We start from the raw sequence: 18,392 nt of genomic DNA, 5'->3' as shown, positions 1-18,392 counted from the left end.
ACTCTCATGGTTAAAACGACCAAGCAGCATAGGTTGCTTTGGTCCAATTGATAGACGGTTATATACATTTGACAACATTCCTCCTTGTATGACGGATTTGAAGTTTGCGATTGCTTCTAATAAATCAATGATGTATAGTTGCATGCATGTTCAATGCAGCAGTGGCTCAACTTGATTTTATCTGAAAGCCCTGTTATTGGTTTAAATTAAATAAGCTAATGAAAGGTTATATGAACCCTTTCTATTATTTAACTAAAATATGGCACCAAAGAGACAGGTATATCGATACGCGGTTGGGTTTTAAATTTCGTCTTGACTGTAAAGCGGGATTATTAAATTGGCTTACCAATTAGCAGGATACTTCTACTGTGCCAGAATGAAATTAAGTAGAGCAGATAACATACCCTCGCCGCCATGCATTACATCTTTATTTAAAATATGTTCTATTCCTGGGCTTTTTACCCACTTTAATTTTATTATTGATCGCGCACTGTTCCTGCTCAATGTAGTAGTCAAGTCATAGATATTTTTTTATTTTGATCATAGTTATTTAAATATCTGTCTTGCTCTTCCACTTTAATTGAGACACTTTCGGCATACACGCTTTCATAAAATAGCGTTGACAAAGTTGATGAGATTTTCATCCGAATGTGATATCCTTTTGCAAATGTCTGGCGTTTCCTTATTTTGCTTCTCAGCAGCTTCCAGAACAAATTTTAATCAAGCTCAGCCGCAGGATGTAAGCCATCACATACTTTTGTTTTATAATATCTTCGCATTGTCCCTGTGTTCGTCAACAGTCACGCTTGGCGGCTTTGTTTGATGTATGCTGCTTAGTTCATGGGCGCTCTTCATCAATCCACGGTCATTGCCTGAAATGAGCCTTGCTGTTGGTGTCGCTTACGTCACGGGGCCAGTAGGGTTGCGCCTCATAATTGAATTTGATATGCGGTAAGTGACATGCTGAATTTTGAGGATTTTAGTTATTGCTGAAAACGTCAGGGGATCCATTGTTGCTCTAGGCGTTGCTGAGGCTCCCGTTTACAGCTTCCGTATAACAGTGGCTATGTTCTGATACATTAAATTTCTGTATTTGGATGGATTTGGCCGACAAATTACATTTCCGCAATATAAGACCGGGAGTAATTAGATGTTTAATCATCAAATGCGGTACATGAAAGTAAACCTCTGTCCAAATCCAAATAGTAGCTGCAAAAACTTTCAATCATTGTGTCATTGTTAATAATCACTAAAGCGTATCGTTTACCATACCAGTATGTAGGATCAATGAATTGCCACTCGCATCATAAATGATATACTACGCTGTAACGATCTTCCTGGTTTGAATAAAACATTGTGGACATATGAATTATACAAAGTTTGTTAAGTTTAAAGCTGAATAATGGAGATAAAGGCTCAAAACGTTCTTTTGAAAATAGTATTGTTCGTGTCCTTCGGATTTTATCTGTGCGGTGGTAAGCTTAATATTATATTGTACATCATTTTAAAATTGATGCAATTTGTCCATCGGTTTTGTATTTAAGGTAGCACACCCCTAATGGGCACCATTTCAAACTATGACCAGCTTGATAATTTCTTAATGTGTATCATTTCCTGGATTCAAAAACAAAATTTAAAAGAAATTTACCGTCAAATAACAATTTTATTTAAATTTGAATTACAATACCTCCATTTCAGAATTGTCGATAAAAGCGACATCACCCGAGAGACAAAGAACAATCCTTTATTTCATTTATTTTTCAACATTTTGGTAATAATTTGATATCAGAATAACAAGAAATATATTTGCTTTCAGAAATAATACATTATTGATCACATCACCTAAAGAAATAGCTATATCGTTTTTCAATTTTAACATACTGTTTTGACCGTGTATAATTGGAACATCGATGTTTAAAAGCAAAAATAACAAGTTTTAGAAATACTCATGGCCTGTTCTTTAATATTTTTCTTTAATCTTTTGGAAACATTATGCCCAAAAATCAAAATGTTTTACCGTCTCATTTTAAAAAATATAAAATTTGTAATTCCCAACCACCTATTTCCGCCGTGCGTGCAAATTATACAATCTTCACAGGAGCTTATATTTATGTGTAAAAATGTATTTAATTACTTTTTAATGGAAATACAATATTAACTTTTGCAAAAAAATGTTAGCTACTGAAAACAAAGAAGACGAAAATAAAATATATCTGTGCTTCTGGCTGGGTTTCAACCACTACCTTGAAACCCTCAAAAGATTTGTAGTCCTGCGCATAACAACATAGGCTAAAACATTAGAATTGAAGAGTTTCAAGCGGAGGTTTTCATTAGGGGTGTGCTACCTTAAGAGATATGTATACACTTTAATAGTATTTTGAAATTTCACTTTAAGTAATCTTTAAATCAACTTATATATCACAGACAATCATCTCTTCGACTTAGTTCGATATAGTGTAAACAGTAATTTACTTATCAATCGCTCTGCAGCCAAAATAAAGATGCCCATGATATACTTCTAAGTGTAATGATATGTTGTCGCATTAGCTTATGCGGTAGTGGCTCCTTATTTGTTACGTTTAATCCATAATAAGAAGTATTTCGACGATATATTCGCATGGTCCTATGATTCCTTTGCAAGTGGTTCGTTTAAGTCATAGTTCATGATAGCTCTTCTACGAATTTCGACTGGTTCGTACGTTATAACAGGGTGTATTTCATTAGGTTGTTTTATATCATACACTGAGCAGGATTGAATAATCCATCACAGTAATAAACCATTAAATATTGCTTTATCAAAACGAAAATGCTTGTTTTAAATAGAGCATTTTATACATTCTAAACAAGTATTTGTTCACGTTACCATCTATGATTTTTCGAAGATGCCGTTAATAGTTAAACTACTTTTGTTTCCTGTAGAAGTATTGTAGGGTGATACACGAACATACCACATCTGATTTAACAGACGAAACTCATATACCCAAAAGCACATTCACTTCCTTCTTACACCACAAGAAAGCATAAACTGTACTTTTTATAATGGCTTTTCTTCAAAAGAATGGGAAACTAATAAATAAGTGTATACCATTGGAAAACCCTTTTTGTTTGCGCGACTAATATTTTTTTTAAATAATGCAAAATGTGTTTTACCAGAATGAAAAGCACTTTAGCTTGAACTCGAGCTGTACCTCTTCTTTGGTTACCACGTTATTATAACTCGCTCCTTTCCATGTATTCTGTTACATACATACTGAAGTTAATTCGCTCTCCGGGAACTAATTGACCGATTAATGATCATTAAGAAGCATTTTTTTTCTATCCGACAGACCGCAATAAGTATTTTAGAATTCTTTCAAAATTCAAAGTCGCCTTATATTGTTATTCTTTGTATACAAGGCTACATAATAATTAAGCATCTCTAATTTAAAATGATTCGTGCTGATTCTGTACATGTGTTATCGCTTAATGTTCAAGAATTACGAGGAAAAAACGTGTACGTTTAATTGAATGGTTAAAGGCCCAGAGAACAGACATTGCATTCTTACAAGAAACGCATTTTACAGATGCTATTGAACAAATTATTAAACATGATTTTATCAATTGGACACTAATTAATTGTTAAGGTTGCTCAGTACTAATTAAAAATGAATAACAAACTGATATTTTAGACAAAACTTTTGACATGCAAGGCAACTGACATATGAATGAATACAAAAGTAAATATAAAAATATTAGAATCATGCAAAAAAATACCTCTTAATGATATGACGAATAAAGACATTTCCCAACTCTACATAAAACACAATTTTGAAAAGCCCTATATGTACACCAATTAGAAATAGCGCAAACGTGAGTATATTAATTGGAAATCTTGGTATTACATTATACATAAATCAGTCGTTGACAACAAAGTAAAACAATTTAAAATAAAAAATCCTTCATATTTTCGTTCCGACCAACTTAAATTTATTTCCTTGGAATATAACAGAATCCCCTCCGTGTAAATAAAGTAGAAGATTACGAAGAATTTTTCATACATTGTCCCTACCTGTCTGTTTTTTTGGAACTCTATTACAGACGTGTTCAAAACTGTGGTTTTAACAGAACTTTTAAACACATTAAATATATTGTCAAGGAATATCAAATAGACCAAGCCAAATAGCGTATCTATATGACATATTTTGTAAGCGAACGAAGATAAGTTGATGATAATATCTTACACTATTTGTACTACGATTCATTTGTTCTCCAAAGACATTACCCAAACAAAATTGTGTCATCTTGTTTTTTGAATGATTTTGGGAAATGTACTACAGATGTAATTTCAAGATACGACATGTAAACTATGTATATTCATACCTTTCTTGGCTATGTGATTATTTGAAATGAATAAACGGATTATCATGCTTGGCAATTCCAAAAAGAAGAAAAACAGAGAAAAAAAAGAATTTAGTTAATGAAATAAAATAATCATTTAACCTTATTGGATAGTTATTTATTTTCAACTTTGTATATCAGGTTGATATCGTTGAAACAATTAAATTGTTTATTTGTTTTTGTTTCGACTTGTGTTAGTCATACTAATATGTTATATTATCTTAAGGTACCCAATGTCACTCCAATTGCACTGACTGTGACACCATTGCGTCGTCTGGATTATGCCGTAAGTGCCAAGACGGCTTTTATCCACAAGTGTCTAATTGTCTTCCTTGTACTTATCCAAATTGCAGAACATGTTCTAATCCGTTAAATTGTGACTCATGCAAAGACGGGTTTTGGGGTGAAACCTGTATTGCAACATGTGCAGAAGGGTGTGTTGATGGAACATGCAATACTTCTAATGGTTTTTGTTCTTGTCTTATGAACTTTTACGGAAATAAATGCGATGGAAATTGTTCAGACAATTGCCTACCTTCTACTTGCTTTGGTGATAATGGTAATTGTGTATGTATACAAGGATATTTTGGGGCATCGTGTCGCTCACAATGTGGCGAATATTGCGCCGATTGTAAAAATGTCACTTCATGCTCATTGTGTGAAACAGGAAAGTTCGGTAGTTTGTGTCAATCCTTTTGTCAATGCGGTGGCAATGCATGTGATATTGTGACCGGAATGTGTCTCTCTTGTGAAACAGACTGTTTGTCTTGCAATGATAACGTGTGCTCTTCATGCGTAAGCGGAAAATATGGCCGTCGATGTGAGCATACGTGCTCGACTACTTGCAATGATGGGTGTGACATTCAAGGGAATTGTCAGTCGTGTGTGTTAGGGTATTATGGCCATCAATGTGAATTTGGATGTAATTGCATGTTCGGCTGCGATCGACTTCAAGGCCACTGTTTGAATAAAGCTTGTCCAATAAACTGTAATGGTACCTGTGATGATTCATCACAGACATGCTATTCATGTAATCGTGGTTATCACGGACAATTTTGCAACTTAACTTGCCCCGGTAAATGTGCTGACTCACTTTGTTATACAAATGGTAGCTGCTTGTCCTGTGAATTGGGATATTACGGTAACAGTTGCAACATGGAATGTAAACAGATGTGTGAAAGTAATAAATGTCGTCAAAATGATGGATTATGCGAGGTCTGCCCTGCGAACTGTGTATCATGTGAGTCCAACGGCACTTGTACCCGTTGCAAAGAATCGAAATATGGAGAAATCTGCCATTTATCTTGCAACGACGAGTGTACAGATAAAATGTGCAATATCAAAGGTGTATGTTTTCAATTGTTCTTCGGTATCTGCTTTTGGTAGTTACTGCAATTTAACATGCAATTATGAATGTAATTCGTCTTCTTGTGATAGAACTACAGGTGCTTGTAATAGCTGTAAAAATAACTCGGTGTTTGGAATGTTTTGTAATGAAACATGTAGTCCGTTTTGTCTTGGTAAAGAATGTAAACGAGAGAATGGCGTTTGCTTAAACGGATGCAGAGATGGTTACTTTGGAACTAAATGTGATCAGGAATGTTCTCACGGATGCCAAAATGGTTCAGGAACAATATGTGATCTAGAAGGTGCATGTCTGGGCGGATGCACTGAAGGATTCGTTGGCAAAAGATGCACATCAGGTACAAAGCTTTATGTATATTTTGCAATAATTGGCTTGTAAAATACGTAAGATGTTTAACATTTATATTTAAATAAGTTTTACTGACTTTCGAGACATATACTCCTTATATTTAAAGAAAATATAAAGATAAAGACTGAACGATTAAATACAGAAACAAGAACAGATGAGCTATTGAGTACTTCAGCTACTTCAAATACTTCAACTATTCCTGCAATTGTTGGAGGCATAGGAGGTGTTGTTGTAACTGCTGCCATTGTAGTGACGATCCTTTTCTTGCTCAGAAAAAGGTAGTTATCGTATTTGATCAAGCTCTTTATCATCTTAGATATATTTCCAATGATTGTGCTTTTAGGTTTCTAGTTCTATATATAATATAAATTGATTTGATATTCCATGTCGTGTTGTATCTATGCTTCTAAAATACTTATTTAGCTTTTGCTTAATGGATTTTTCATTTTAATTTTAGGAAAACCCGAAAACCGGACGAGGAATACACAGACGATGGTGTTGGTAACGAATATCACACAATCGGACCTGTTTCTGATGGTATCAAAATTGATGTATCATCTTCCATTGACAGAATGCTTTCACAAATGCGTGGCAAGATCATTGAGTAAACTATTAGTATCATGAAAAACAACACAGATTTTATTTACATCAAATTATATTCGCAATTCCTCCTTTTTCAAACAATTGGCAATGTGTTTCTGTATTGTATAAAAAAACAATGCATTTGGCAGTTTAAAAGTGTACATTAGAAAATAAGAGTGTAGTGTAAACATGAAGTCGAGGATCCGAAAGTTTTCTTTGGTTGAATGTTTTCAGGTTGTCTTATATTTGTTTGCTCAACCAGTATATTTTACAGAAAGTGTTATGTCTATTTTTGTGAACACAGCATACGTATTATACCAAGCCAAAATAAATGCGAATGTTTTCGTGCCACTGTTTAAATGTTTATCATCTTATTGTTTTTCTCAGAAACTCCTAAGTCGAAAACATCACCAAGGACATCAGGATATAGTCCTGCAATGTATGACACAGCTGCAGATATTGTAAGAATCGCTGAAACTTTGGAAGCCCCAGAAGAGGATGAACTTGAAATAGGTACAAATGATAAATATGATAAATATATTTTGCTTAGCTTAATTTGTAAATGGTTTCATATTGATGATGGCTCCGATTAAGCTAATAAGTGTTTTGACAAGTCGCGTTAGTATGCAGTTGGGTATCAATATTAAATTCCCCGTGAATTCTTTTTTCACTGACAGTTCCAAGGCAGTTTCCTCAGAATGTATTAATATAATGTGTATTTGCTCGATGTGTGTCCCTCGATTAGTGTGGACTATACCTGAGTCTGGTACCCGAAATCATGGTTGTTGGTAAAGTTTTGGCTACTGGATTTGTCCCTGTAGTTTACATTGTGATAGTGTTTATAGTAAAAGTCATAATTAAATCTAGTTTTGGCAGTATTTTAATATGTTTTTGCCTGTGACATGCTTTTACAAGACAGTGAAATACTTAATAATGGCGCTGAATCAGTCATGTTTGTATTATAACAATGTATTTCTTCTTTAACAGATTTGGACGAAGAGAGGAGAACACAGAAAAGGAAAGTTGCCAAGAAGGTTGAGGAGAACGTTTACTACATCGGGATACAGGATATCGAGAAACGGAAAGTGAAAGTGGAGGAACTGGCGGTTTTTGTGGCTGGAAAGACTCTAGCATACTATGAGGAGGAATTTGATGTATTTTTTATTCACAAAGCATCACGAATAGAGTATTTTTGATAACTATTTCTCAAATAAGTAACAATAGAAAACATAATTTATATTAAAAATCTCAATATTATAAGGCAATCATGATCATTGTCTCAATAAAATGTATGCTTTATCTGTTTCCCCAAGAAATTCTCTGACGGCCTCACAAGGAGCTGTAATGCTGAAATTACCTCAAAATAGGGCGAAGAACAGATACAAAGGATTATATGCATGTTACAATACTATTGAAGTTTAATTAGCGCAGTACACCGATCAATGCGCATTAATTAATAATTTACAAACAATTTTAATATATGTATTTTTCCCCCAGAAATTCTCCGACGGCCTCACAAGGAGCTGTGACGCTGCCAAACTACCTCTAAACAGGGCGAAGAACAGATACAAGGGATTATATGCATGTAAATATGTATGCGAAAAGCTACAGAAACATGCTCAGCAGTAAAATGTTTAAAAATAAAACAGGTTTAATGGCACTGGGTAATCGCCAAAGACATAGAATATTAAAACAAAAAAATACAAACAAGAACGATGATAGAACAGCACACAACTCCACAAACAGCACAGTGCATTCATACTGTATATAAAAAACTGGGTATGTTTATCAAGGATTGTTAGGGACCGCCTTGGAACGGTCAGTAAAATGTCAAATGTGTGCACAACCTCACTCTAATCCCAGCAATCCCGAATAAAGTAACAACGTAAATAATTGAAAGTCATCAAATTTCTAGGGGTTTCTTAAACATGTGCCCATCTAGTTATTGCCATAATCTCGTTTAAAATTACTCGACCTTTGACTTTTGATTAGCACAACACTGATTAATATGCGTTAAATAACCATTATTATATATATTAGTATTGCATTTATTATACAGTAGTTTATTTAAAAATACGTTTTGAATCTGGTGTTCAAAATGAAAAAAGGCTACAAAAGTGTCGATATAACTGTATCTGTACATTATTACAATATATTTTTCCAGATGATGAAACAAGGGTGAAAGTGACTGGTTTTGATACGGATTACATCAATGCTAACTACATCGATGTATGTATAAGAACCAAATACTCATTTTGATGTCGAAGAGAACTTTAAATGAAATAAATCACAAACGTATCAAGTACACTTTCAACAATTATTATACTTAGAGTCCTATTCTATTTGCAGGGTTTCAGAGAGAGAAATGCGTATATTGCGTCGCTTGGTAAGAATATATGTCCTATAAATATATCTAAGACATCTACATGGCCATGGAACTTTCATTGTTGCTTTCTATATTTCGTCTGCCAGTCATTTGGTCGGACAAGGGCATTGCATATCAGATTTCTGTGTGCATTTTCTAAGAGTGGGATATACTACATTATATCACTTATTCGTTAGGAGACAGAAATCCGAACAACACAAATGTTATACATGTATGAATAAAGAGACACACCCTGTTGAAGACGATTGCCACGGTTTCTATTGTTTCTAATCCTAGGTCCAATGTCAAAACAGATGGAAGACTTTGGCATGTTCTGGAATATGATTTGGCAACAAAAGGTCGAGAAGATCGTCATGGTTACCAACTTGATGGAGGAAGGGGTTTGAAGACATCTTTATTGCTATGATAAATATATATTGGTTGCTCAAGCTTAACCCCGCGTTTATATGTACACGTATATGAAACTGATACTTTGATTTATAACATTCAAGTACAAAAATATTTATAAATAATATCAATCAATTTAAAGCGTTTCATCACAGAATGCTTCCTTATTCCAAAATTTGTTTAGTTTTGATTGCAAGTTTAACGTATCAAATATATGCAAAGTTAACATTGGAAATCGACATACAATAATGTGATCACTCAAGTTTAAATACTGCACTCTCTAAGGCAATAGTTAACAAGAACACATGGAAACACAGCACTGTTTATAGCAGATTCGAATCGGTATTTAGATTAATTTTCCTATCATTCAGAAGGAGAAATGCGAGCAGTACTGGCCTCGTGTTGGGACCACTAAAGACTACAGCGGGGTGAAGGTCACCTGTCAGAGCGAGGATGAGTATGCAGAGTTTACGAGAAGGTTGCTGCTCCTAAATGATGTAAGCGTATAAGATTTCTTTTACGTATTGTGAACACGAAATCTTAGTCTATTTTAATCATTATTTGCATCTGAACTTAAATGTAATTTGAACACGTGAATGAAACAAGTTTTAATAAATTACTTCATTTATGTTGCATAATTCGTTTACAATGTATAAATTGCTTATTTTCTAAAGGAAACAGCTTGTTACTTAACAAATTGAATCTCAACAAGTTTTATCATAAACATAAGTCAGTAAATCGGATATTCGCACTCAATTTAAACACTTAAAGGTCTCAAACATTTAACATAGCTTGCGAAAAATAGGTAAAATACACGGAAGATTAAATAGTACCTTAAACTACATGTAAGGCGTTCATAAATGCTGTCTTCACTTCACGCTTAACGAACACGACTAAAACCAATGTATGGAAGAATATTCATTACCTTCTCTGTGCAAATGCTATAGCTTTAAATGTGTTTGTTTAAAGTCCTTTCCTCAATTACATGAAACACTTGATATTGATATGAATATAAACATTGCAAAGAAAAATAACACAAATGTACTTGTTTTGAGCTTTCTTATGAGTTTTGCTTCTTGGCCAAATTACAACAAATAATGCAATCTTACGGATGTTATCGCTCTTGTTTGATTTTGGTACTGCTTTCTTCCACAACGAACTTGGATTGTAGTGACTGTCCATAACAATACACTAAACCACAGTGCATACTTTTTTTTTAAGGTGAGTGTTTATAAGCAATAACCTCAATATATTCTGAACGTTTCTTAAAACAGCATAGGATTTAATGAAACAAAACACACATTAACAATAACTATAACATTACTACAGCGGGGCCAATGTCACCATTTAGAGTGAGGAAGTGTAATTAAAAAGTGCCGTTGACTCCGCTGCCTCAAAATGCATAACTTGAATAAGAATGTTAGTTCCGTGTTTGCATTTGTTTGTGAACCAATGAAAAAGTATTTCTGGTTTCGCCTTCACACTTCGAGATTCCAAATTCATTAGCGCGTGAAAGATTTAAGCCATTGTGTACTTTATGTCTTTTCTATATTAACCAACGTGCTTAGACGACCAATTTAAATTTTAAGACACATAATCGTAGTCATCAAATCAATCAATGATTCGGATGTGTCTACTAGCTTAACCATTGAACGTCTCAACCATTCATTATGTAGTTTCACAAGGCTTAAAGAAAATATAGGCAAAATACACGGAAGTTTAAGTAGTGCGCAAAACTAAACTTAAAGCCCCGTAAATGCTAATGATTATTTCGACTTCACGCAACCGGAATAAACACAAAAGATTTACGAAGCGATAGACACTGTATTGAAGAATGCTTTTAACCTCCTGCGTTCAGTTGAGAGTGAGGCGAGAAAATGTGTATTTCCTTTATATTTACATATTATATTTTTACATCGATGCACCCAATGATTCTGCTGATTGATATTAATATTAATATAACCATTACAAGGAAAGATAACCAGGTTTTACTCGTTATATGGTTTCTTATGAGTTGCTTACACAATTGGTACGAACTTATTCAATAATAATAATTTTGTTGAAAGGTAGAAAAAAAGTGATCTAGTTGAAGCATTAAATAAATCATACATTACAAAAAACCATCCCACATACACGTTTTCTTTGTAGAAAAATCAAGGCTGTCAATAACAAAGTTGAATTATATGTTTCTACCTGGAGTATACAAAAATGAAAAGATTGTTAAAATCCACTTCCTTATTGGAGTTAGAAAGAGTCAGGTTATTTGATCGGTCAGGGTGTATGTGATGTATAAGATTGTAAAGACCTATATCAATTTAAACTTGGTAGCAATATGCCTTCGCCTTGACTACGACCTCATGGCTGTATGCCATCAACACAAGAACAACACTAACAACGATCAACTGCTTGAGGAATATACAATTCATAACTATGTACCAATCTTGACAATCTTATTAAAGCAGATTAATGACGTAACGCTTTCGTTTCACAGCGTAATGTTATGGAAATCAGCGTAAATGGAACGCCAAGAGATTATCAACTGGAAAACATTTTGATTGTTACATATGCAAGCAACAATTAACCTACTTTAAATTTTAATGACACCGCCTTTGAGCCATTTCAAAAATATAGGCAATATATATGAGAGAGAGAGAGAGAGAGAGAGAGAGAGACAGAGACAGACACAGAGACAGACAGAGAGACAGACAGACAGACAGACAGAGAGAGGCGCAAGGGAGGAGAGGGAGAGGGATCCGTAAATTATTTTGTCATTATTGAGTCCACAAAAAACAGGGTTTTTTTTACAAATAGCAATATATGGCCTGATTCACCGTACATCACGCTAGTATGTTTAATTAATATTCGGAGCATAGCCCATCAACTGGAATACATAACAATAACTATTTCAGGGCGAATTTCAGAGGCAGCTGCACCACCTCCACTTCACGGCCTGGCCTGATAGGGGAATCCCAGAGGACGTCACAGCGCTGATTGAGTTCCGACATAAAGTGCTAAATTCTACTGCTCATCTCGACGGTCCAACGCTGGTTCATTGCAGGTGTAGATTATTCATCGTCATTATTTAAACTTTTGCACCTGTTATACAAGTACTATTTGAGAGAAACATTGAGCATTCAAAGTATATAGAATTGTTCTTATTTTGTGCCAACGAGGAATTCGAGCCAAGCTAGTTTGAGCTAACGGGGTTCGACTGTTATTGCAAGTGCGAGATTTATTTTATTGCATATTCAAGAGCCCTTGCCCTTGCCCTGTTATAATCGTCAAAGATCAGAGTGTCACCGTGCTAATTAAGATTAGAAAGATGGTTCTCATTACTGATTGTCCCAGAACATGTTTATTTTCCAACGCTGCATATAAGCAAATAGGACCATTCTTTTAATGCATATGTCCTAAAGGAATGTTTTACAACACTGGTAAGACTTTATTTAACCATTTCGAAGAAAAACACAGAACGAAACTGAAATCGCTCTCAAATGCAAGATCATTAGGTCAGACAGATATATCAAATACTGTGTACTTGTAGTACGTGTTAATACAGAATTAGCAATAAGCACATCTGAAGCTATGTTGTATCTCCTTGAAAAAGCTCATGTAAAGGCTAGTGGTGAAGGTGTCCTCCTCTTATTCAAGAAGTCCTGTTCGATCACGACGTTTTCTTGGCCTATAAATTATGACATATGAATTATTGGTTTCTGAACGGACTCGATAGTGATTTACATCAGCTTTCAGCACTCTTTATAATAGAGGTGAAAATACATTTGTTTAAATTAATCAATAGCGCATAGCCTTTTACCATTTGATACGATCGATAAATGTCATATATAGTTGTTCCTTTTAGTGCGGGAATCGGTCGTACAGGGACATATATTGCGTTAGATATTCTAACAAAGGAAGGCAATTCAAACAAGGCTGTTGAGATTCCAGGATGCATCATCAATATGAGACAGAACAGGCCAAACATGGTCCAGACAGCGGTAGGTTAACGTTTGAATCCTTAAACCACACAGAACGTAACGTGAGTGACAAAGTAATAGAGATATGCAGAAATACAGGAAGGTACAGGAAATATCGATGCAACTGCATTTTATTTTTATATGGTGCCGTAGAAAGTGCGCGTTTATTTTTGTAACTCAGTTGTGCACGTCTTTAAGATATGCTTATTGTTTCTAGCACACCAGATAGGCATTTTCGTTGAATTCAGTCGTGCTGGAAAATTCCATCTGGCACCCCCTATGCCAAATGAGTCACGCGCTGTGACGTAATACTTTTCATTTATTTTATCATACACTTTATGTAACCATAATTATGCGATTCCAATAGATAAGTTCCATAAACATTAACTTGATAAATATATATCTTCAAAACAAAACAAAATAACTCTTAAAAGACGTGATATCGTAGGAACTTATTGACGTATGCAGTGAATAGAAATCACTACGCATCATGACGTCAGTAAACATCATCGCATGCGGTTTTTGGTGAAATTAACAAAAATGGGCTTTTTATGTATTTTTATAAAACATAAATGTGATTTAAGGTATGCTATATATATCAGGTGTGTTCGTTCCTGATAGAAAAAACCGACCCTCGAGCACACTGCGTTGCCGGTAACTCGGCAAGCCTCGTTACCTGGCAACGCAGGTGCCATCGGGTCGGATTTTTTTCTATCTGGAACGGAAACACATGACATATGTTATTAATAAAGGCTGGGAATATACCGTCTCAGCTGAAAATATACTGTCTCTCTTTGCAGCCTCAATGGTTTATCAGTTGTATAGTTTATCATGCAATTTTGTTTGTCTACGTTTGCATGTCATATTTGAACTATACACTGTTTATGCTTGCTTTCTGAAATGCGTTTCCATAGAAACCAATGAACACGGAAATGAACAATTAGTATATTAGTGTGTTTTTTCCCGATTTTCAGGAACAGTACGAGTTTCTACACCTTGCCCTGGTTCACACCCTGTCTTTTAACAGTGAGCAGATAACAGAAAAACAGTTTCAGGACTACATGATCGGGACCAGCAAAGGCGATCTTATTAGGCAGTTTAAGGTAACGGAATGTGAATTTTCTCTGTGTATGGTTATCAATTTTCAGTTCTGTCCATAAGTAGTTTTATACTGAAAATAACAAAGCGATGTTCACTTGGTATTTTTAGTGTATTTATTATTTATCCAGATATAAACAGTCAATGGAAAGTAAATTTCCCACCGATTAGGCTCATAATTCATAGTTATATTCAAAATGTATAAGTAATATATTTCTTTGAAACAGATGAAAATGCATATATGCCAAGAAGGCATATGTATATACTCAGAACGCAAACGAAAGTTGTGTAAAGTATTTCTCCTTTGTAGAATATAACGGACACACCTCACGTTCATACTGACGATGAAATCGTTGCTAAAGAACGAAACAAGTCTGAAAAAGGAAAGAATAGAATTGGGGCAGATATCCCAGGTACACGTTGTAAAGAATATCGTCAGTAAAACTGCTCCATGTTGAAATGACGTTCGGTAATGTTTGTAAAGAATATCGCGTATCAATAACCTACTTTATGAAAAACCCATCATTTATCTACAAGCCATACGTATCGCAAAGTAAGCATAAGCTCTGCTGACCTAATATCATAGCCAGTATAACTGCGCGATGTTGCAATGACGTTCGGTAATGAAATAGTGCGCTATCAAAATTTAAAATGTAAAATTATGCTAACCAAAAAGTTAAGAAATAAATGGGTTCTTACATTCAGGCTATGAATACCGCCCTCGACTTTATCTGGGAATAAGACATGGTGATTCAGATTATGTTAACGCGGTCTTTGTTCATGTAAGGGTATATAAATAGAATTATTCAACATTTTTAAAGACCATTATTAAGTTTGAAAATTATCTGATTTAACATTTGCTCTAATAAACGGTAGTTTCTCCAAGCATATACAGCCATTTAAAGCTGCTAAATAATTACGTTATGAGAACATTCGTTTGAAAACCCTATTCTGATTGCTTAAATCAATACATTCATACCGTTACCTTTAACTGCAGTAATTTGATATACGAACTCGTGTTCGCCCTCGCCGTACATTCAATTTGTTTTGCAGGCGTTTCGGGTGAAACGGAAGTACATTGTCGCCCAGTCTCCGATGCCAAATACTGTACAGGATTTCCTTACTTTGGCTTACAAAGAAAATTGCTCATGCATTGTCAGCTTTGAGCAAAGTGACGGCAAAAAGGTACGATTAAGATGATCAATATATTTCTGTCATTTTGTCAAAAGATTGTAGTGAGTTAACTCAATGATATAACATGATATGCACATTTCTCTCTTGATGCTGTTTTATTCCAGACATGATCAATTTCATTTATCTCCAGCTGTAGAAGATGTTCTTTGTATAAATCTTAATCAAATCCTTAATAACGGAATTTCATTTAAAAGAACTTAACTTTTTTCACCAGGATATAGGTGAATATTATCCAGCGGACAATCAAGTGCTTAAGAAAGGTCAACTGTCTATTTCATGTGGGAAGGAAAAGGTCACGAAAGAGTACAGTATCCAGAAAGTACTAACTATTGAGTTCAAGGGAAACACACAGATTAGTTTAATATCGATATTATACATGTAACTGCATTTACATCATTTGAAAGAAGATGAATTAAAAAAAAGCAAGAAAGTAATTACGACATAAAATGTATAGGGATTTTATCAAGAACAAAGAGTAACTTTGAAACTTACGTTGCTTTTATTGAACAGTATGATGTCTTTTATTGATTTCTAACCAGGGGTTTTCTATGAAAATAATAAAAGTATACGTTCAAATATGATTGCAGCTTTGCTTTTCGTTACAGAGTGAAGGTGGAAAGAGCACATTGCGACACTTTGAGTTTACAGACTGGAACCAGACTGGAAATGTTCCATGCAGCCCTGCTAATTATGTCGCATTTCTGAGAGATGTCAAAGTAGCATCGTCCAACGGGCCTGTTCTTATCCACTGCAGGTAATACAAATTCATGCTTTGTAACCCATGCGTTCTCGTTGGATTTTATTCCCGAACATTTTTACAAATCTGGATTGCGGGATTTTGGACCAAATATGATTTCATTTGAACTAACATTCACTTTAATCAATCTAATATGCTATATTTATCAGGGATGGTGGTAATAAGAGCGGGCTGTTCTGTGTTATGGCATTCCTCTTGGAGAAAATGATAGTAGAGCACGAGGTTAGTGTGGTAAATGCCGTCAGGAGGGTCAAAGCCAGGAGACCCAACGCAGTGGCAAATCAGGTTAGCTAACCATTTGATTGGTTTTAATTTCGAATCAACATATATCTGAGCTTAATACAAGTGCGCATTATGCCAATTAACGAAAGAGTCAACATAACTTAATTAACTATATATGTACAATAATGTTTGATATTTTTCAAAACCCTCTTTTTTGCTATAAGTTACATATTCGCAGGGAATAACGATGACAACCCCGATACAATTAAGTAGTCTACGATATGATATATTCAACTTAATATCCTTTACAAACAATGCAAAAAACGTTGAGTCATAGCTTACTCTACTGCATGTAACCAATGTGTTTTGATATTTTCTATTTGTAGGCACAGTTCGACTTCTGCCATGATTGTGTTCTAGAGTTCGTCCGTTCGTTCAAAACATACTCCAATTTCAGCGAAGTTAGATAAATTAAATGTGGATTGGAAAACAATACTAAACTATCTTGATTAGTTATCTTGTCGTCAATTGTTCATATGTCTGTGTGTTTTTTTTAAATTGCATACTATTGTGTAAAGTTCGTGGCACTTCAATTTAAGCGGTTCCTACAATATAAATATTTCAAGTTCAAACAGCCAACACAATTGTCTTGGCTATATTTAGAATATTTAATTCCAACAGATATTTGGGGTCACCGCTCCCAGTAAGCCAACAGTTATGCTTGAACTAAAATTATTTTTATTAACTCGTTACCAACTGGGACAGCTAAAATGGTATCTACTCAAAATTCTGAACATACTGTTTCAAATCTAGTTATATCTACACGTATATTAGCTACTACTACTACTACTGCTGCTACTACTACTAGTAGTAGTATTGCTCATAACTACCCAGGACGTTCACAGTGTCGAATACGCCAAGGATTGGTTCCGCACAAATGACAGGCTCTGGTATTGCAATAAGTAATGTAAAACCGCCTATTAACTGCCGCTTTGTTTTGCTATTTTCTATTGATAACATTTGGCTTTGTGATGCATTTGCTTTGAATGAGTGTTGTACGGAATAAAAAACCTTAATATTGGTTGTGTAAGATACTTGTTAATGCATCAGCATGCGGACTGTTGTGGTATGGATTGTATGAAACTAATCGAATTGACACATTATGTTAGTTCAACCGACCAACGTCATATTCTCTTTATATTGTAATTATACAACAAATGAAATAGAAAGGTTACCACTCGGTCATGGGCTCCAAACGTAAAAACTTTAAACAACTTCAGCAAATGAATAATATAATGATAAAATCATCTATGTTTTTTAACAAATATAGTCAAAAAGGGACACTTTTGAGCACAATACAGTCTATTTTTTGTTAAAACAGTGTTTGTGGTAAATGTTTAAATTAATATCCTGTGTAATGTTCAATGAATAACATTTACATCGTATCAATATGTCATATAAACTGACAAATAAGCAGCATCCCACGCACGATATGGGGCTGTAAGACATACACTTGATTTTTTTTGTGTTATCAACTATTTCAATTACTCAAATTTCGGAAGCAACTCTTAAAACTTGATGATACCTTAAAAAATTCATAAGAAATTTAGACAACCAAAAAACATTATACGGTATTTATAGACTGTTCGGATTTACAAACTCAACCAGTATAGACATTGCAATGACACGCATACTCATATA

General features: G+C 34.5%; 1 protein-coding gene across 1 annotated transcript; it reads left to right on the top strand.

Moving 5' to 3' along the window:
- Nucleotides 1-1,089: 1,089 nt before the first annotated feature.
- LOC128206011 (receptor-type tyrosine-protein phosphatase alpha-like) lies at nucleotides 1,090-17,986 on the top strand. Its single transcript, XM_052908129.1, has 21 exons — nucleotides 1,090-1,475; nucleotides 4,604-6,080; nucleotides 6,198-6,369; nucleotides 6,549-6,628; nucleotides 7,061-7,186; nucleotides 7,661-7,827; nucleotides 8,171-8,258; nucleotides 8,838-8,902; nucleotides 9,023-9,059; nucleotides 9,336-9,439; nucleotides 9,818-9,943; nucleotides 12,356-12,504; nucleotides 13,306-13,441; nucleotides 14,395-14,523; nucleotides 14,829-14,931; nucleotides 15,224-15,300; nucleotides 15,572-15,703; nucleotides 15,927-16,031; nucleotides 16,318-16,466; nucleotides 16,619-16,754; nucleotides 17,078-17,986. The coding sequence occupies exons 2-21, from the start codon at nucleotides 5,483-5,485 to the stop codon at nucleotides 17,159-17,161; spliced, it is 2,763 nt and encodes a 920-aa protein (XP_052764089.1). The 5' UTR covers nucleotides 1,090-1,475; nucleotides 4,604-5,482; the 3' UTR covers nucleotides 17,162-17,986.
- Nucleotides 17,987-18,392: the final 406 nt, after the last annotated feature.

The sequence above is a fragment of the Mya arenaria genome, chromosome 10 (assembly GCF_026914265.1).
Source record: "Mya arenaria isolate MELC-2E11 chromosome 10, ASM2691426v1".
Taxonomy (NCBI): domain Eukaryota; kingdom Metazoa; phylum Mollusca; class Bivalvia; order Myida; family Myidae; genus Mya; species Mya arenaria.
Note: the sequence above shows the minus strand (reverse complement) of the source record. Positions and strands in the feature narration are given on the sequence as shown.